Below are 15721 nucleotides of genomic sequence, written 5' to 3'. Positions count from 1 at the left end.
GCTGAGCAGAGAGCCCGATACGGGGCTCGATCCCAGTACCCTGAGATCATGACCTGAGCTGAAGGCAGAGGCTTTAACCCACTGAGCCACCCAGGCACCCCTCTTAATAGGATCTTTTGAATGAAATGTGATGATGCTAAAATTCTTACCCCCAAAAAAATAAGCAAAGGGGAGATTTGTCTGAAAAAATGTAAGAATTATAATGTATTATAATTTTGAAAGCATGATATTAAACAAAAACACAAATAATAATAGAAGAGGATAAAGCCCAGAAAAAGACCCACATATATATGAGAATGTGGTATGCAATGAAGGAAGTATATCAGATCACCAAGAAAAAGATGGTCTATTTAAAAAATGACTTAAGGACAATTTAAAAAGTAAAGCCAATCCTTACCTTTAAACTGAGAGGCACTATAACACAGTGGTTGAACACAGACTTAGGAGCTAGACTACCTGCTTAGAATCTGGCCACTCCCTTTATTAGCTGTATGACCTTGGTCACATCACCTCACTCTGTGCCTATGTCTCCTCATCTACAAAATAAAAATAGTGCCTGTTTTACAGTATTACTAGTAATACTAAATTATCAATATGTGTAAAATATTTTGAGAGCTGTCTAGCACATAATGAGAAGTATATAAGTGGTAAGTATTCATACTGTTTTTTACTTCATACCATGCAGAAAAATGAAGACCAAAAGAAGGAATATCCAGATGGATTAAAAACTAAACATGAGGGCGCCTGGGTGGCTCAGTGGGTTAGGCTGCTGCCTTCAGCTCAGGTCATGATCTCAGGGTCCTGGGATCGAGTCTCGCATCGGGCTCTCTGCTCAGCGGGCAGCGTGCTTCCTTCTCTCTCTCTCTGCCTGCCTCTCTGCCTACTTGTGATCTCTGTCTGTCAAATAAATAAATAAAATCTTTAAAAAAAAACAAAAACAAAAACAAAACATGAGGGGCACCTGGGTGTCTCTGTTAGTTAGGATCCTGACTCTTGATTTTGGCTCAGGTCATGATCTCAGGGTCCTAGGATTGAGCCCTAGGTCTGGCTCTGCACTCAGTGGGGAGTCTGCTTAAGGATTTGATCTCTGCCCCTCCCCTGGCTCGTGCTTTCTCTCTCTTCCTTCCTCTCAAATCAATAAATAAATCTTAAAAAAAACAAAAACAACTATGGGGCACCTGGGTGGCTTAGTCACTTGGTCCTCTGACTCTTGATTTCAGCCTCAGGGTCATAGGATAGAGCCCCACATCTGCTTGGGATGCTCTCTTTCTCCCTCTCCCCAGCCCTTCCCCTCATTCACACGTATTCTCTCTTTCTCTCTCTCTAAAATGAATAAATAATTCTTTAAAAATTAAAATTAAAAAAATTAAAGAAGAACTAAACAAAATCACAGATAGGAAGGTATTAGGAGAAAATATAGGAAAATCATTTTTTTTTTGTTTTTTTTTTTAAGATTTTATTTATTTATTTATTTGACAGAGAGAGATCACAAGTAGATGGAGAGGCAGGCAGAGAGAGAGAGAGAGAGAGAAGCAGGCCTCCTGCCGAGCAGAGAGCCCGATGCGGGACTCGATCCCAGGAACCTGAGATGATGACCCGAGCCGAAGGCAGCGGCCCAACCCACCGAGCCACCCAGGCGCCCCAGGAAAATCATTTTTTAATTATGGGATGGAGAGGACCAATCCAGAAGCTGGTGCAGGAAAAAAAATAGATTCAGTTACCTAAATATTTAAAAAGATTTGATTTACTTACTTGAAACAGAGAGCACAAGCACAAGCAGGGGGAGTGACAGAGGGAAAGGGAGAAGCAGGGTCCCTGCTGAGCAGGGAACCTGATGTGGGACTCAGTCCTAGGACCCTGGGATCATGATCTGAGCTGACGGCAGACACTTAACAACTGAGCCACCCAGGTGCCCCTCAGTTACATAAATTAATAAATGACCCAAGATACCACAGAAAGCTTTAAAATATGCCATAGGCTTAAATGATAAAATATTTGTATCATTTCTATTTATTTTTAAATTTAAGTTGATACACTATGTTATATTAGTTCCAGGTGTACAACTTAGTGATTTGACAAGTTTTATACATTATCCTGTGTTCAGCACAAGTGTAACTACCATCTGTCCCATTATATCACTATTACAGTATCACTGACTGTAATCCTTATGCTGCACCTTTTATCCATGACTGATCCATTCCATAACTGGAAGCCTATATCCCTTTCTCCCCTTCATCCCTTTTGCCCAACCCTGCCTCTCTCCGCTTTGGCAACCATCAGTTAGCTCTCTGTATGTATGTATGTATGTATTTTTAAAGATTTTTATTTATTTCATTTATTTGACAGACAGAGATCACAAGTAGGCAGAGAGGCAGGCAGAGAGGGAGAGAGGGGGAAGCAGGCTCCCCGCCAAGCAGAGAGCCCGGTGTGGGGCTCGATCCCAGGATCCTGGGATCACGACCCAAGCTGAAGGCAGAGGCTTTGACCCAAGCTGAAAGCAGAGGCTTTAACCCACTGAGCCAACCAGGTGCCCCTAGTTCTCTGTATTTATAAGTTTGGTTCTGCTTTTTTGTTTGTTTATTCATTTGTTTGGGGTTTTGTTTTGTTTTGTTTTTAAGGATTTTATTTATTTATTTGACAGAGATCACAAGTAGGCAGAGAGCAGGCAGAGAAAGAGGAGGAAGCAGACTCCCCGCTGAGCAGAGAGCCCGACATGGGGCTCAATCCCAGAACGCAGAGCCGAACGCAGAGGCTTTAACTCACTGAGCCACTCGGGTGCCCCTGTTCGGGGTTTTTTAAAGGTTCTACTTATGAGTATAATCATATGATACTTGTCTTTCTCAGTCTGACTTATTTCACTTAGCATAATACCTTCCAGGTCCATCCATTCATGTTGTCTCAAATGGCATAAACTCATCCTTTTTTATAGCTGTGTAATATTCTTGTGTGTGTGTGTGTGTGTATGTCCATTTGTTTGTCAGTGGACACATAGGTTGTTTCCATATCTCGGCTATAATGTTGCAGTAAACATAGGGGTGCATATATCTTTTTGAATTAGTGTTTTTGTTTTCTTTGGGTAAATACCCAGTTCTGGAATTATTGGATCATATGGTATTTCTATTTTTCATTTCCTGAGGGACCTTCATACTGTTTTCTTTCCACAGTGGCTGCACCAGTTTGCATTCCTACCAGCAATGCATGAGGGTTCCTTTTTTCTCCACATCCTCACCGATAGTTGTTATTTCTTGTCATTTTGATTTTAGCCATTCTAGCTGGTATAAAGTGATACCTCATTGGAGTTTTGATTTGCATTTCCCTGATGATCAGTGATGTTGAACATCTTTTAATGTGTCTGTTGGCCATCTGTAGGTCTTCTTTGGAAAATGTTTACTCAGGTCCTCTGTCCATTTTTTAATCATTGTTTTTTGGGGGTTGAGTTGTGTACATTTTCATATTATTTTGGATATTAACACCTTACCAGATAGATCATTTGCAAGCATCTTCTCGTATCTATCAGGTTGTCTTTTTATTTTGTTGATGGTTTCCTTTGCTGTGCAAAAGCTTTTTATTTAAATGCAGTCCCAATAGTTTATTTTTGCTTTTGTTTCCCTGGCCTTAGGAAACATCTAGAAAAATGTTGATATGGCTGGTGTCAGAGAAAGTACTGCCTATGATCTCTTCTAGGATTTTTATGGTTTCAGGTCTCACATTTAGGTCTTTCATCCATTTTGAGTTTGGTTTTGCATATGGTGTTAGAAAGTGGTCCAGTTTCATTCTTTTGCATGTGGCTCTCCAGTTTTCCTGGCACTGTTTATTAAAAATACTGTCTTTTCCCCTATTGTATATTCTTACCTCCTTTGTCGTAGATTAATTGACTGTATAATTATGGGTTTATTTCTGGGGTCTCTATTCTGCTCCATTCATCTATGTGTCCATTTTTAAATTAAAAATCAATAAGAAAGAAATTGCCAACACCAGAAAAAAATGAGCAAAAGCGATGGCTTTTTTTTTTGTAGGTAAGTAAGCTACAAAAGAAGACATGCAGTTGGCTAAGAAACACATGCAGAAGCTGTTCAACAACAGAATTAATCAAGGAAATCTATATAAACAAAAGTATATTTCTTTGTTAACATCAGGTGAAAATGGAGAGATTTTCCACTAAATTAGAGAGTGTACTTGGGAAAATACTAAAAATATAGATGGTAACCAGTCAAAGGCTGGTGAGTGCCCCTGGCTTCTACTCTTATCTGTGCCACAAACATACTGTGTGGCTCTGAGCAGATGGCACTGAATCTCTTGGCCTCAGTTTCTTTATCAATAAAAGGAGGTTTCTAGAGACTTCCACCTCTGTAATGGCGGTATGAGAATCTGACTGGGCATTTTCCACAGCCATACTGGTGAAAGTTATAGAAAAGTCAACTGGGGGCACCTGGGTGGCTCAGTTGGTTAAGCATCCAACTCTTGATTTCAGGTCAGGTCATGATCTCAGGGTTGTGAGCTTGAGCCCTGCATCAGGCTCCTCACTCAGCAGGAAGTCTGCTTGAGGATCCTTTCCCTCTGTCCCTCCCCCCGCCAGCATGCACGCTCTTGTGCTCTCTCTTTCTCAAATAAAAGTAAATAAATCTATGGGTGCCTGGTGGCTCAGTTGGTTAAGCATCTGCCTTTGGCTCAGGTCATGATTTCCAGGTCCTGGGAGAGAGCCCCACTTCAGGCTCTCCCTGCTCAGCGGGAAGTCTGCTTTTCCCTCTGCCACTCCCCCACTCCTGTATGCTTTCCCTCTCTCTCTCTCTCTCTCCCCCCCTCAAATAAATAAAATCTTTAAAAATAAATAAATCTTTTAAAAGAAGGAAAAGAAAAAAAACTGAAGTCTTTAGAAATTATTTTAAGAACATACAGATAACAAAAGATCTATTCAAGAAAATCTACTAAATGTTGGTAAGAACCTTAAGTGCCTGTGCTACTTGAGCCATGACCCACTCACTCCCTGCCCCACCTCCAGCTCAGCATGATGGAAACTCCACTCCAGGAAAGTGTGGCCAAGGAGAAAATGTTCCCATTCCCCTCAGCCTCCCAATCAAAGGATATGATGTCCCACAAAGAACCCCAGGGTGTCAGCACATACTATCGACCTTCAGTGCCAAGCTACAGAGGTTAAATTTTTGGCAAGTATGGCCAAGAGTGAGGCCTCCCTTCCTTTTCCCAGCCCCCACTTATTGGGCAAAGGATCTACTTCAGGCAAGTCACCACTGGGACCCTTGCCCCAGCTAATTCTTAGGGCAGAGGTTCCCCACCCAAAGAAGCCAGCCAAGAGCACTGAGACTACCACCTTACCCAATACCCTACTCTAAAAGCAGGTGTATCACTTGGAAGAAATGGGTCCACTGTCCCCCCTCCCGCCGCCAAAACTCTGGAGCAGGGATCTAGAGATTTTTCCCCCCGGAGTAAGGGCAGTCTATAAGAACAGAGGCTGTGTCCTGAGAAGCAACATAAGAAGCTTCACATGTGAAGGAAACAGACTTTGCCATAAAAAGAAATCAGTTACTGACACATACTACAACTTGGATGGATCTTCAAAGCATTATGCTAAGTGAAAGATGCCAGTTATAAGGACTACATACTGCATGACTCCATTTATCTGAAATGTCCAGGGTAGGCCAGTCTGTTAGAGCAAGGGATTAGATTAGTGGTTGCCAAGGGACGTGGGGGGAGTTTGAGGGGAATTGGGGAGTGACTACCATGCACAGGGTTCCATTTAAAGGGAATAAAAATGTTCTAAATTGTGGCAATGATTGCAGAACTCTGTGAATATACCAAAAACCATTGATACTTTAAATAGGTAAATTGTATGGTACTTGAATTATATCTCAATTAAAACTAATGTGCACAATAATCACTTCAGGAGCCCCGAGGGAGAACCTAAAGAGACAGTCATCGCATTCCAGAACACCTTTTTTTGTTAGAGATATGTATGACTGCTGCATTTATTAAGATGGTGAGGTCAGAAAAAACTGGCTTCAATTATGAGCCGCAGAAAGTCCTAAGAGCGAACACCTCTGTTTGCCATCATTGACTTGAATTTCACCTAGGCCAGTCTATGTCACTTTGGGGTGAGTAGCTGCGCTGATGCATTACTTTATTGAAGGGTAAGATTCTCCTGAGCAATGCTGGACATGAGGGCAGCTAATACAAAGGAAAATAAAACTCCTCTGCTGTTTCCTAACTCATTGAATGGTATTGTCGTTCTTCTAGTTGCCCAAGCCAGACATCTATCACCAAGTCCTGTCAGCTCTGCCTCCTAAATATCTCAGACTCATTCACGTCTTCCCATCCTCTAACATGACCAACCTTGTTAAAGTTACCATCTTTGCCTCAGCTACTGTAGGAAACACTTAGCTGGTCTCCTTGCATCTCTCGCTTTCTTTTCCACCAAGTGAACAGAATGATGCTTTTACCTTGCTTAATCTTCTTCTGTAGTTTCCCACTGCTCTTAAGGACCAAACTTCTGAATGTGACCTACAAGGTCCCAGCTCTCTGTCTGTCCTCACCTTGAACCACTCTTTCCCTCACTCTCTGCCCTTTTAGCCACGCTGTAGTCAGCAGCACCACGAGTTACCAACTGCTAACAAATCTAGTGGCCTCTGTCTTTACCCTGGCCCGCATTATTAGCCACTGCCTCCTCACTGGAATTTTTTCCTTTGTCCTTTATTTTCACACCATTCCTCTGCATTGTCATTTCACTCTTCCACCCAACTGTGAACATTTCCATGATTCTCTGCTCTTTTCTTCTCTGCATTCTGTAACTCTGTCCTTCAGGGGAATTGATACACTTCAAGTATTACCTAAGTTCCAATCCATACCTGCAACAGCCTACCTGTCTCCCAAAGCTACCTCAGGCCCGACATGATTAAAAGAGAGCTTATCATTATCTTGATCCTGTATCCCCAGAATCATCTTTCAGTTTCTTCTTTCAATGGTATCAGCATTCTCTCAGCCACTTAAACTATGTACTTTTGAGCCATTTTCAATTGATCTATCTTTCATCTCCCGTATCAAAGCAGTTCCCAGGTTTTATGGATTCTTCCTCCAGAATGTTTCTTACACCCTTCCACTGCCGCCATGTTAGTTCCTGCCCTCACCACTTCATCCGTAACAATTCCATTTGAACAGGTCTCACTGTTTTCTCACACTTACGTCCATTCTAAACACCACTGGCCTTTCACTCTTACTTAGACTCTAATTTCATCATTATCCATTCCCTTCTCAGAAACTTTCAGTGTTATCTCATTACTGGCAGAATAAATTCCCAAATCTGTGGCTGCTGATGCAAAACGCTTTATGTTCCAGGCCAGTGTTTCATGTACTACATTCCACAAGATGTCAGCAAATGGTCTCCGTGCCCTGTATTAAGCACAGTCACATGATGTCTTTTCTGTAAAACTTCCTAAAATGCATAATGAACTAATGTGATGGTTTTTATTGACCTTCTGTTTTTCATGACACTAATGTTCTGAGGAAAAGCTTTTAGGACATGCTTAGGTGGCCCTAGCCCACATTTCTCGTCCTGTTTCCCACTAATTTCCCTACATAAATTGTCCACTTAGGCCAAACAGGGGTTAGTCCTCCTGAGACGTGTACAGCCTCAAGCAAGTCCGGGTCTTTATTTGTTCTGTTCTGCCCACATGGAATCCTCTTTCTCTGTAGGTCTACATTATAATTTTAATTGAGACATAATTCATATATTATAAAACTCACGGTGTTCAAGCATCCAGTTCAGTGGGTTTGGGTATATATTGTGCAAGCACCATCAGTGTCTGATTCTGTAACATTTCTATCACTCTGAAGAGCCCCTGTAACCACCAGCCGCCCTTCCCCATTCTTCCCCACCCCCGCCCCTGACAGCCGCACATATGCTTTCTGTGCATTTGCCTGTTGTGGAGCTTCAGATCATCTCTTCTAGCTCCTTCTCCTCTGCCCTAAGGCCGGGTTTGTTTGTTCAGTCATTTGGTTGTTCAGTTACAGTCGCAGCCCTGTCAGACACTGTGCCAGGCTGTGACTTTATGAAGGTAGATGCTGTGCTGCCTTCAAGGAAGTCCCGGCATCGTAGGGGAGACGGACAACACGGTGTCAGAAAGCGCTGCTGTAGTGCTGCGTGCAGAGGGCCATGGGGGCTCAGGCAGTGGCTCATGGAGGAGGGAGCCTTGGACTGGGTGTTGACTCATTCGCTCATGCATGCATCCGTCAAACATCTGTTGCGCCCCTCTGATGTGCCAGGCGTGGTGTGCGACTCTGAGGACACCAAGGTGAGCGAGAAAACTGCCCTACACCTCCCAGAACTCAGCTGTCTGGCGGAGGAGATGAACACAGAAATGGTACCAAAGCAAGATGATAGAGGTATTAGAGGGGTGTAAAGCTTGCTATGGAAGCAGAGAGAAAGGAGCACCTGACTCAGCTTGTGAATTTGAAGAAAGAAGAGGCGTTTACTGAGTGGACAGGGACAGGGTGGCATTTGAGACCTTCTCTGACTGTGCCAGTCTAATGCTCCTTTGGTTTTTCTTTTTTTTAACTGAGTCAGAGCGCCTAATGCCCGTGTCCCTCTGACTAGTCCTTACTCGCATACCTTGTGTAGTCCTCTCTGTACATGGATGCCTTGTCTCCCCAAAGGCACTATGTGTCCTTTAGGATAAGAGCTTTGTTTTATCCCTCTTAGCACCCTCATTCTCAGAGTGTTTTATGCATGGTGATTTCTATAGACCCAAACGAGTGAAAGAATTTCAGCTGAGACATCACAGACACTCCCAAGAAACTTCAGCCCAAGTCTTCTGTCACATTTCCCCCTTCAGGGGCCTGTTGTGTAGACACAGGGCTTTAACCTGAATTGAGCACGTGAATGCTCCCTTTGGGGTCCATCTCCTATACAAGAACTTGGAAAGTAGCTCCTCAAACTAACCTTTTCATTATTGCAAAATCTCGCCATCAGCCACATTAAAAACTACCCTTTAGTGAAGGGACCGTCTTAGAAATGGCCCCTTTTGTTCATAGCTAGCTACGTGTTATCAGCACAAAAGATTAGTATTTTTTTATTACAGTTGGTTGACTTTAAATAAAACAGATTACCTTCCAAAATAAAGCAAAAACTGAGATTGTCCAAAGAAGGAATTTTGTCTCAAGATTGTAACAGTGAAATCCTGTCCAAGTCTCCAGCCCACTGGCTTGCCCTACAGATCTCAGACTCAAGATTGCAACATCATCTCTTACCTGAATATACAGCCTGCTGGCCTACCCTACAGACTTCCAACTTGCCAGCCCCCACAATTGTGGGAGCCAGTTTCTTAAAATAAATCTCTCTATATATGCAAAACCTAAAGATGAATATAATTTCTATTCTGAATACACACTGATGATTCAGGTCAAGGAAATGAATAGATTCAATAAAACTGCTTCTTGACAAGCTTCTCTGAGAATTGGAGATAATAGACTGAGGACAGCACCAAGGGGTGTCCCCAACGAGATATAGGGTTTTTCTCCTGCATCAGGGAGACCAAGATTCAGTCCAAGTGGGCCTTGGTGCTTTTTCAGTTTACATATCACTTTATGAGACCTTGCTGTGGAGCATTCTAGAGCTGACAAACCTTCAAGATGCTCTCCTCCTACTCCCAAGGAGCTTGGGATTGTTCATGGAGGCTGTGGCTCTTTCCTTGGTGTTAATAGCGCACCCACTGTTTGTTTAATAATAATGGGGCATGGTGCTGACACTGTTCTTGGATTTCAGGAAGGCTACCCAGAAGCAGAGATTCTCTGGCTGATGATCAAGTCCTGGAACACCGGCATATATATGTATGGCAGGAGAAAGTATGTATCTGCAGAAAAATGGTGTGGCCTAGCCTTGCGTTTTCTGGACCACCTTGGCTCCCTCAAGAGAAGCTACGAAACTCAGGTGAGGAGGGAGAGGGTAGGGATCGATAGAATGACTTGGGGAGCAGAGAGGTTCTATCTGGGCACCTGGTAAAGACTCAGCCCTACTTTCCTTGGCTGGGAAAGGATTCTGATCATTGTTCCTCACAGTGGTTCCATAGAACTGCGAGAGGGGACTATAAACAGTAACGTGTTAGAGCGAAAACCAGGGAGGATGGTGAACTTGGTGTCAGTGGGGAGCCTGGGGAGAGCAAGTGGAATCTAAGAAGAATGCCAAGACAGAATTCTGGAAGGGTGCATCACTGTCCGTGCCAGTGTAAGTAGGGAAGGATGCCCATTGGGCCAACAGTGACGGTTTCTGGAGGTGTTTTCTCCAGGGGGTTGTCCGGGTTGCAGACATCTAGGCCACTAGCTAACCAGGAGAGGCTTGGTGGGGGAAAAAAAAGTCTTGCTACCAAATAAGAACAAAGGATATTTTATGTTTTAAGCACCTTCTCCCTTACAACAGCTGACTGTCCCAAGTGAACGGACCTTATGCGATGGGGTCCCGCTTCCCCTTAAGAATCGGGGAAGCTGTGCCACATCTCCCTGTGTCTCAGGAAATCTACCTGCTGTTCTCTTTCCCAGGTGAACATTCTGTATAGTGAGCTTGTGGAAGCACTGGATCGAAAAAAGGGCTCACTTTTTAATGAAGAGTGAGAAGTGCTGGGACAAGGAATATGAGCAGGCAGGCTGCCAGCAACCTGAAGGTGTTTGGTCCTGAGATGTGGAGCATTTAAGTTCCTGCCAAACTTTCTGCTAAGTGTGTTTTTCTGTTTTCTCAGGTCCTATTTTCATGTTGTTAGATGACATTTTTCTAAAATAAAAGCATTTTGACTTTTACTGCAGTGACCAGCTCATCTCTGGGGGACAAATAAATTTTCCAAGGTGCTAAGGATGTTATGTATTGAAATAGCCCCACATGAAAGCAGGATGAGTCATGCCCCATGTGAACAGAAGGAGATGTTCATCAGAGTCCGACACAGGGTGCGTCTCATTCCTGAAGGGCTCAAATTCTCACCACCTGAAGATAAACAGAGAACCATGGACTCTGCATCAGAAGGACCTTAGTTATTACTGGGCCCAGAATTGAGCAGACTCATAAATTCGCTTGATAAGAATGGGTAGTCCCGCCTCTATCAGAGCATCTCCATCCTATGACCCAGAGCTCCCAAAATAGCTCAATCCCCCTTTTTTGTTCTCTGATTGGTAAAAAGCTCTTCCTCATACTGAACAGAGATTTGTCTCCCTGTAGCAGTCTGCTTTCTCTGTCCCAGATGCCCTTTGGAGAACTGAAGACAGACGTCAAGCACCTCCCTATCCTCCTGGCTTTTTCTTCTGGTCGAACATTCCCAGACCCCCTCAGCGCGGTTCCTCATCTGATCCAGGCCCCTCACCTTCCAGGAACCAAATCCCACGTTCCAGTGAGGTCTGACCCACATAAGAGTTCAGCAGCCTCATTCTGGCTAGACTCACATTAGTGCAAGTAATGCAGGGTCACATTGGCTTTTCCCCCCAGTTGATTTATATTAACAGTGCTTAACTTTTTTTTTTTTAAACAGTGTTTAACTTTTGATTTTGAAATCATTTTCATACTTACAGAAAAGATGAAGATAAGCACACCGAACTGCCATCCACCCTTCACCCAGCTTCCCTGTATGTCGACATTTTACCACATTGCTTTATCACTCTCTTTGTGTTTCTTTCTAAACCATTTGAGATTAATTTGTAGACATCTTGCTCCATGATCCCTTCATACATCAGTGTGTATTTCCTTAAAAAAAAAAAAAAAAAGGATACTCTTCTACAGGACCCCAGCTGAAATCAACAGTGATGTGATTCCACTGTCTAATCCATAGGACCCCATTCAGATTTCCCCGATTGTCCTAATAAAGCCCTTCCTAAGTTCAGGAGCATAAGTTGCATTTAGTTGTCATGTCTCTCATCTCCTACAAACGGAAATAATTTCTCATCCTTTCTCTTGTGACCTTGACATTTTTGAAGAGTACAGGCTAATTACTTTGTAGCATGAACCTCAGCTCCAGTCTGTTTGATATTTCCTAATGATTAGATTCAGTGTAAGCATTTTTGGAAGGTCTGCAACAAAATTGATATGTTCTTCTTGGTACATTGTACCAACAGTCACACAATGTCAATTTGTCCCATTACTGGTTAAGGTTAAGATGGCATGTCCCAGATACCCAGTAATTAATAAGTAATTGTGAAGTACATTGTGGAAGATAATTGGATTTTCTGTTCCTCATTAAACTTCTACTTCCTAGTTTTAGCATCCATTGATGAGTCTTGCCTGAATCCATTTTTACCATAATGGTTGCTAAATGTTGATTTTTTACATTTCTTTTTTTTTTTTTTAAGATTTTATTTATTTGACAGAGAGAGACAGTGAGAGAGGGAACACAAGTGGGGGAATGGGAGAAGGAGAAGCAGGCTTCCTGCAGAGCAGGGAGCCCCATGTAGGGCTCGATCCCAGGACCCTGGGATCATGACCTGAGCTGAATGCAGATGTATAAGCGACTGAGCCACCCAGGCGCCCGATTTTTAAATTTCCATCATTCTCACTTCATTTATTAGTTGGTGTTTTTTTTTTTTAAAGATTTTATTTATGTATTTGACAGATAGAGATCACAAGCAGACAGAGAGGCAGGCAGGCAGAGAGGAAGAAGCAGGCTCCCTGCTGAGCAGAGAGCCCGATGTGGGGCTCGATCCCAGGACCCTGGGATCATAACCTGAGCCAAAGGCAGAGGTTTTAACCCAGTGAACCACCCAGGTGCCCTAGTTGGTGTTTTTTAGGTGGAACATTTTCTTCTCCCCCACTTACTCATATTTTTTAAATGTTTTGACACAGACTGATGGATTTCTATTTTATTCAGTGAGTTATAATCCACTAGTGGATTATAACTCTATATATATAGGATTATATATATATAGGATATATATAGGATTATAACATATATATATTAGAAACTACTTTCTGGGGGCACCTGGGTAGCTCAGTTAAGCATCTGCCTTTGGCTCAGGTCATGATCCCAGGGCCCTGAGATTAAGCCTTGCATTGGTCTCCCTGCTTAAGCAGGAGAGTCCGCTTCTCCCTTTCCCTCTGCCCTACTTGTGCTCTGTCTCTCAAATAAATAAATAAAATCTTAAAAAAAACTATTTTCTGTCAACTTTATTTCCATTTGATTTGCCTTTGTGTATGAGCAACTTAAGACCACTCAGTGGAATGGGTTCCTATCCAGTCAGTGGCCTGAGCAGTGGGAGTTGCGAACCAGTCCTCAGCAGGGAACTACTGACTAGGCACAGATAGGGCGTCTGTGACTTCACGTTGAGTAGCAATGAACTCAGAAGCTGGACTCTTCCATTCACCCTGAAAGTCCTCCTGGGTCACAGCCTTTTCAGCGGTGGCCCACTCTTCCTTTTCAATCTCTCCAGGATCTCTGTAGAGGTAGAGATCAGGCATGACCTCCCGTGGGTGTCCACAGGAGATGGTGCCATGCATGTGCAGAACTTCTAGATCATCATTTTGCTGCTCAAAGCTGACTCCTCTGTCCTTGTGACACGTCCCTTCTTCTGAACACTTCCTTACTTTGTCACCCAGTCAGGTGTTCCTGCCTGGTTCATGCTGTATTTTCCCTTCCCCAGCACTGAAATCAGTAATTTATCTAAGGATCCCTGGTTCCTTTTCATTGAGCATGGTAGCTAGTGCCCACATTCTGGGGCACTCATTACCGGGGCACCATGTTTCTAGGTCCTCTCAGTGGATAGAGCTAGGAAATAGTATCCAGAGATCTTTTTTCTTTTTTTAAAGTGATCTGTACACCCAGTGTGGGGCTGGAACTCATGACTTTGAGATCAAGAGTTGTATACTCTACCGACTGAGCCAGCCAGGCACCCCCCAGAGCTAGGAAATAAATGTGTGTCTGTGTGTATACATCTACACATACAGGTGCATATCTATAGATATACAGATATAGATACAATTGACCCTGGACAGAGGGTGACAATCCCTACCCAGTAAAAGGCCCACATAAAATTCTCTGACTTCTCATCTTCACTACTAACAGCGTACTGTTGACTGGAAGGCTTACCAACAACAGTCGGTTGACACGTATCTTGTATGTCTATTATATACTCTATTTGTACAGTAAAGTGAGCTAGAGAAAAGAAAAAGTTAAGGAAATCATAAAAAAATCATAAAAAGCCTATCTATGTACGTACATAAAACAGAGTTCGTACTGGGCGCGTGGGTAGCGTGTTCGGGTAAGCAGCCGACTCTTGGTTTGGGCTCAGGTCATGACCTCAGGGCCATGGGATTGAGCCCTGCTTCAGATTCTCTCTCCCTCTGCCCCTCCCAATCGTGCTCTCTCTCTTTCTTTCTAAAATAAATCAATCTTTTTTTTTAATTTTTTTTTAAGATTTTATTTATTTATTTGACAGAGATCACAAGTAGGCAGAGAAGCAGGCAGAGAGAGGAAGGGAAGCAGGCACCCTGCTGAGCAGAGAGCCCAATGCAGGGCTCGATCCCAGGACCGTGGGATCATGACCCGAGCCGAAGACAGAGACCCCAACGCACTGAGCCACCCAGGCGCCCCTAAATAAATCAATCTTTAAAAAAAAGAGTCCATCTGATAAATCCGTTGTCAATCCAACACCAGAGAATTTGTTCTAGCCTTCTTCCCCTTCCATATCTGCAACCCTTCCATATCTCCTCCAACCCTGAGAAACCTGGCTCCTGTGAGCCCCAAATATCCACTCATTTTTTCAAGCTCTCTGTTCGAGAATGCTCTCCCAGCTATGCGGCTGTCTCCTCAGTCCTAACCCCACCAGCCTGATAAGAGCTGCCCCTTTGGCCCTGGAAAACACACCAACCAAGCCATCGGCTGAGCCCACCCACCTGGCTAGCAAGCATGTTGAGTTCCCAGCTAAGTCCCTGCCAAGGGGAAGGGCAAGAGACCACAGCTGGCATGTAAGCAGGCATTTCATAGTGTTGACTTACTTGACTTACTGTTGACCCTCCCCAGCCTTAGCTTATTCGTCCCGAGCTTTGAGAAGTCAGCCCAAGTGTCACTTCCTCTGAGAAACCTTCCCCTGACTGGGCTTGGTTCCTTTGTCATATGCTCTACTGGCACTCAATTTTATTCATCACAGTTTGTCAATATATATTTGCTCGCGGACCAAAATTGATTATTAGCTGTCTCTTCCAATAGTCTTTAAGTTCCAGAAGGGCGGCCAGTGCCCTGGTTTTCCTCACCATTGTATGTCCCCAGTGTCTAGCACAATACCTGGCACTTTCAGGAGATAGTTGTTGAAAGAATGAATGAAAACTCCTTTTGTCCTGTACCTTCCTGCCATTAGTTAGTGTCTCAGCTTGTACTTCCAAGTTTTCTCATCTGAGTGCTTTCGTCTCTATGAAATTGTTCTTGCCGGTTCTTTTTGGGTGGAATCTGTCTGTATTATGTTGTTACTCCCCTCAGACCTACTTTATGTGCATATTTGGTCAGCATGCCATCTAATATCTTTCTTTAAGAAGATTTTATTTATTTTTTTGTCAGCACAGGCAGAGGGAGAAACGGGCTCCCCGCTGAGCAGGGAGCCCAATACGGGGCTCGATCCTGGGAGCCTGAGATGGTGACCTGAGCCGAAGGCAGATGCTTAACCAACTGAGCCACCCAGGCATCCCCTGTCTTGAGCTATTCTTAAGGGCTTTCTAAAGCCATTGTGATCACTAGCTCCCTTCTAGGTGTTTTGCAAG

At 43.5% G+C, this 15721-nt stretch overlaps 1 protein-coding gene across 2 annotated transcripts in view; it reads left to right on the top strand.

The window, feature by feature from the left end:
• The window catches only part of TEX11 (testis expressed 11), a 314592-nt gene extending 303811 nt beyond the window's left edge, over positions 1 to 10781 (top strand). For both annotated transcript variants that reach the window (XM_032331343.1, XM_032331342.1), the window contains 2 exons: positions 9770 to 9934; positions 10540 to 10781. In XM_032331343.1, coding sequence (XP_032187234.1) covers positions 9770 to 9934; positions 10540 to 10611 — 237 coding nt within the window. In that variant the 3' untranslated portion in view covers positions 10612 to 10781. The remainder of the gene's footprint in view (positions 1 to 9769; positions 9935 to 10539) is intronic.
• Positions 10782 to 15721: the final 4940 nt, after the last annotated feature.

This window comes from Mustela erminea, chromosome X (genome assembly GCF_009829155.1).
Source record: "Mustela erminea isolate mMusErm1 chromosome X, mMusErm1.Pri, whole genome shotgun sequence".
NCBI lineage: Eukaryota > Metazoa > Chordata > Mammalia > Carnivora > Mustelidae > Mustela > Mustela erminea.
The sequence above is the reverse complement of the archived record's forward strand: the minus strand, read 5'-3'. Positions and strand labels throughout refer to the sequence as shown.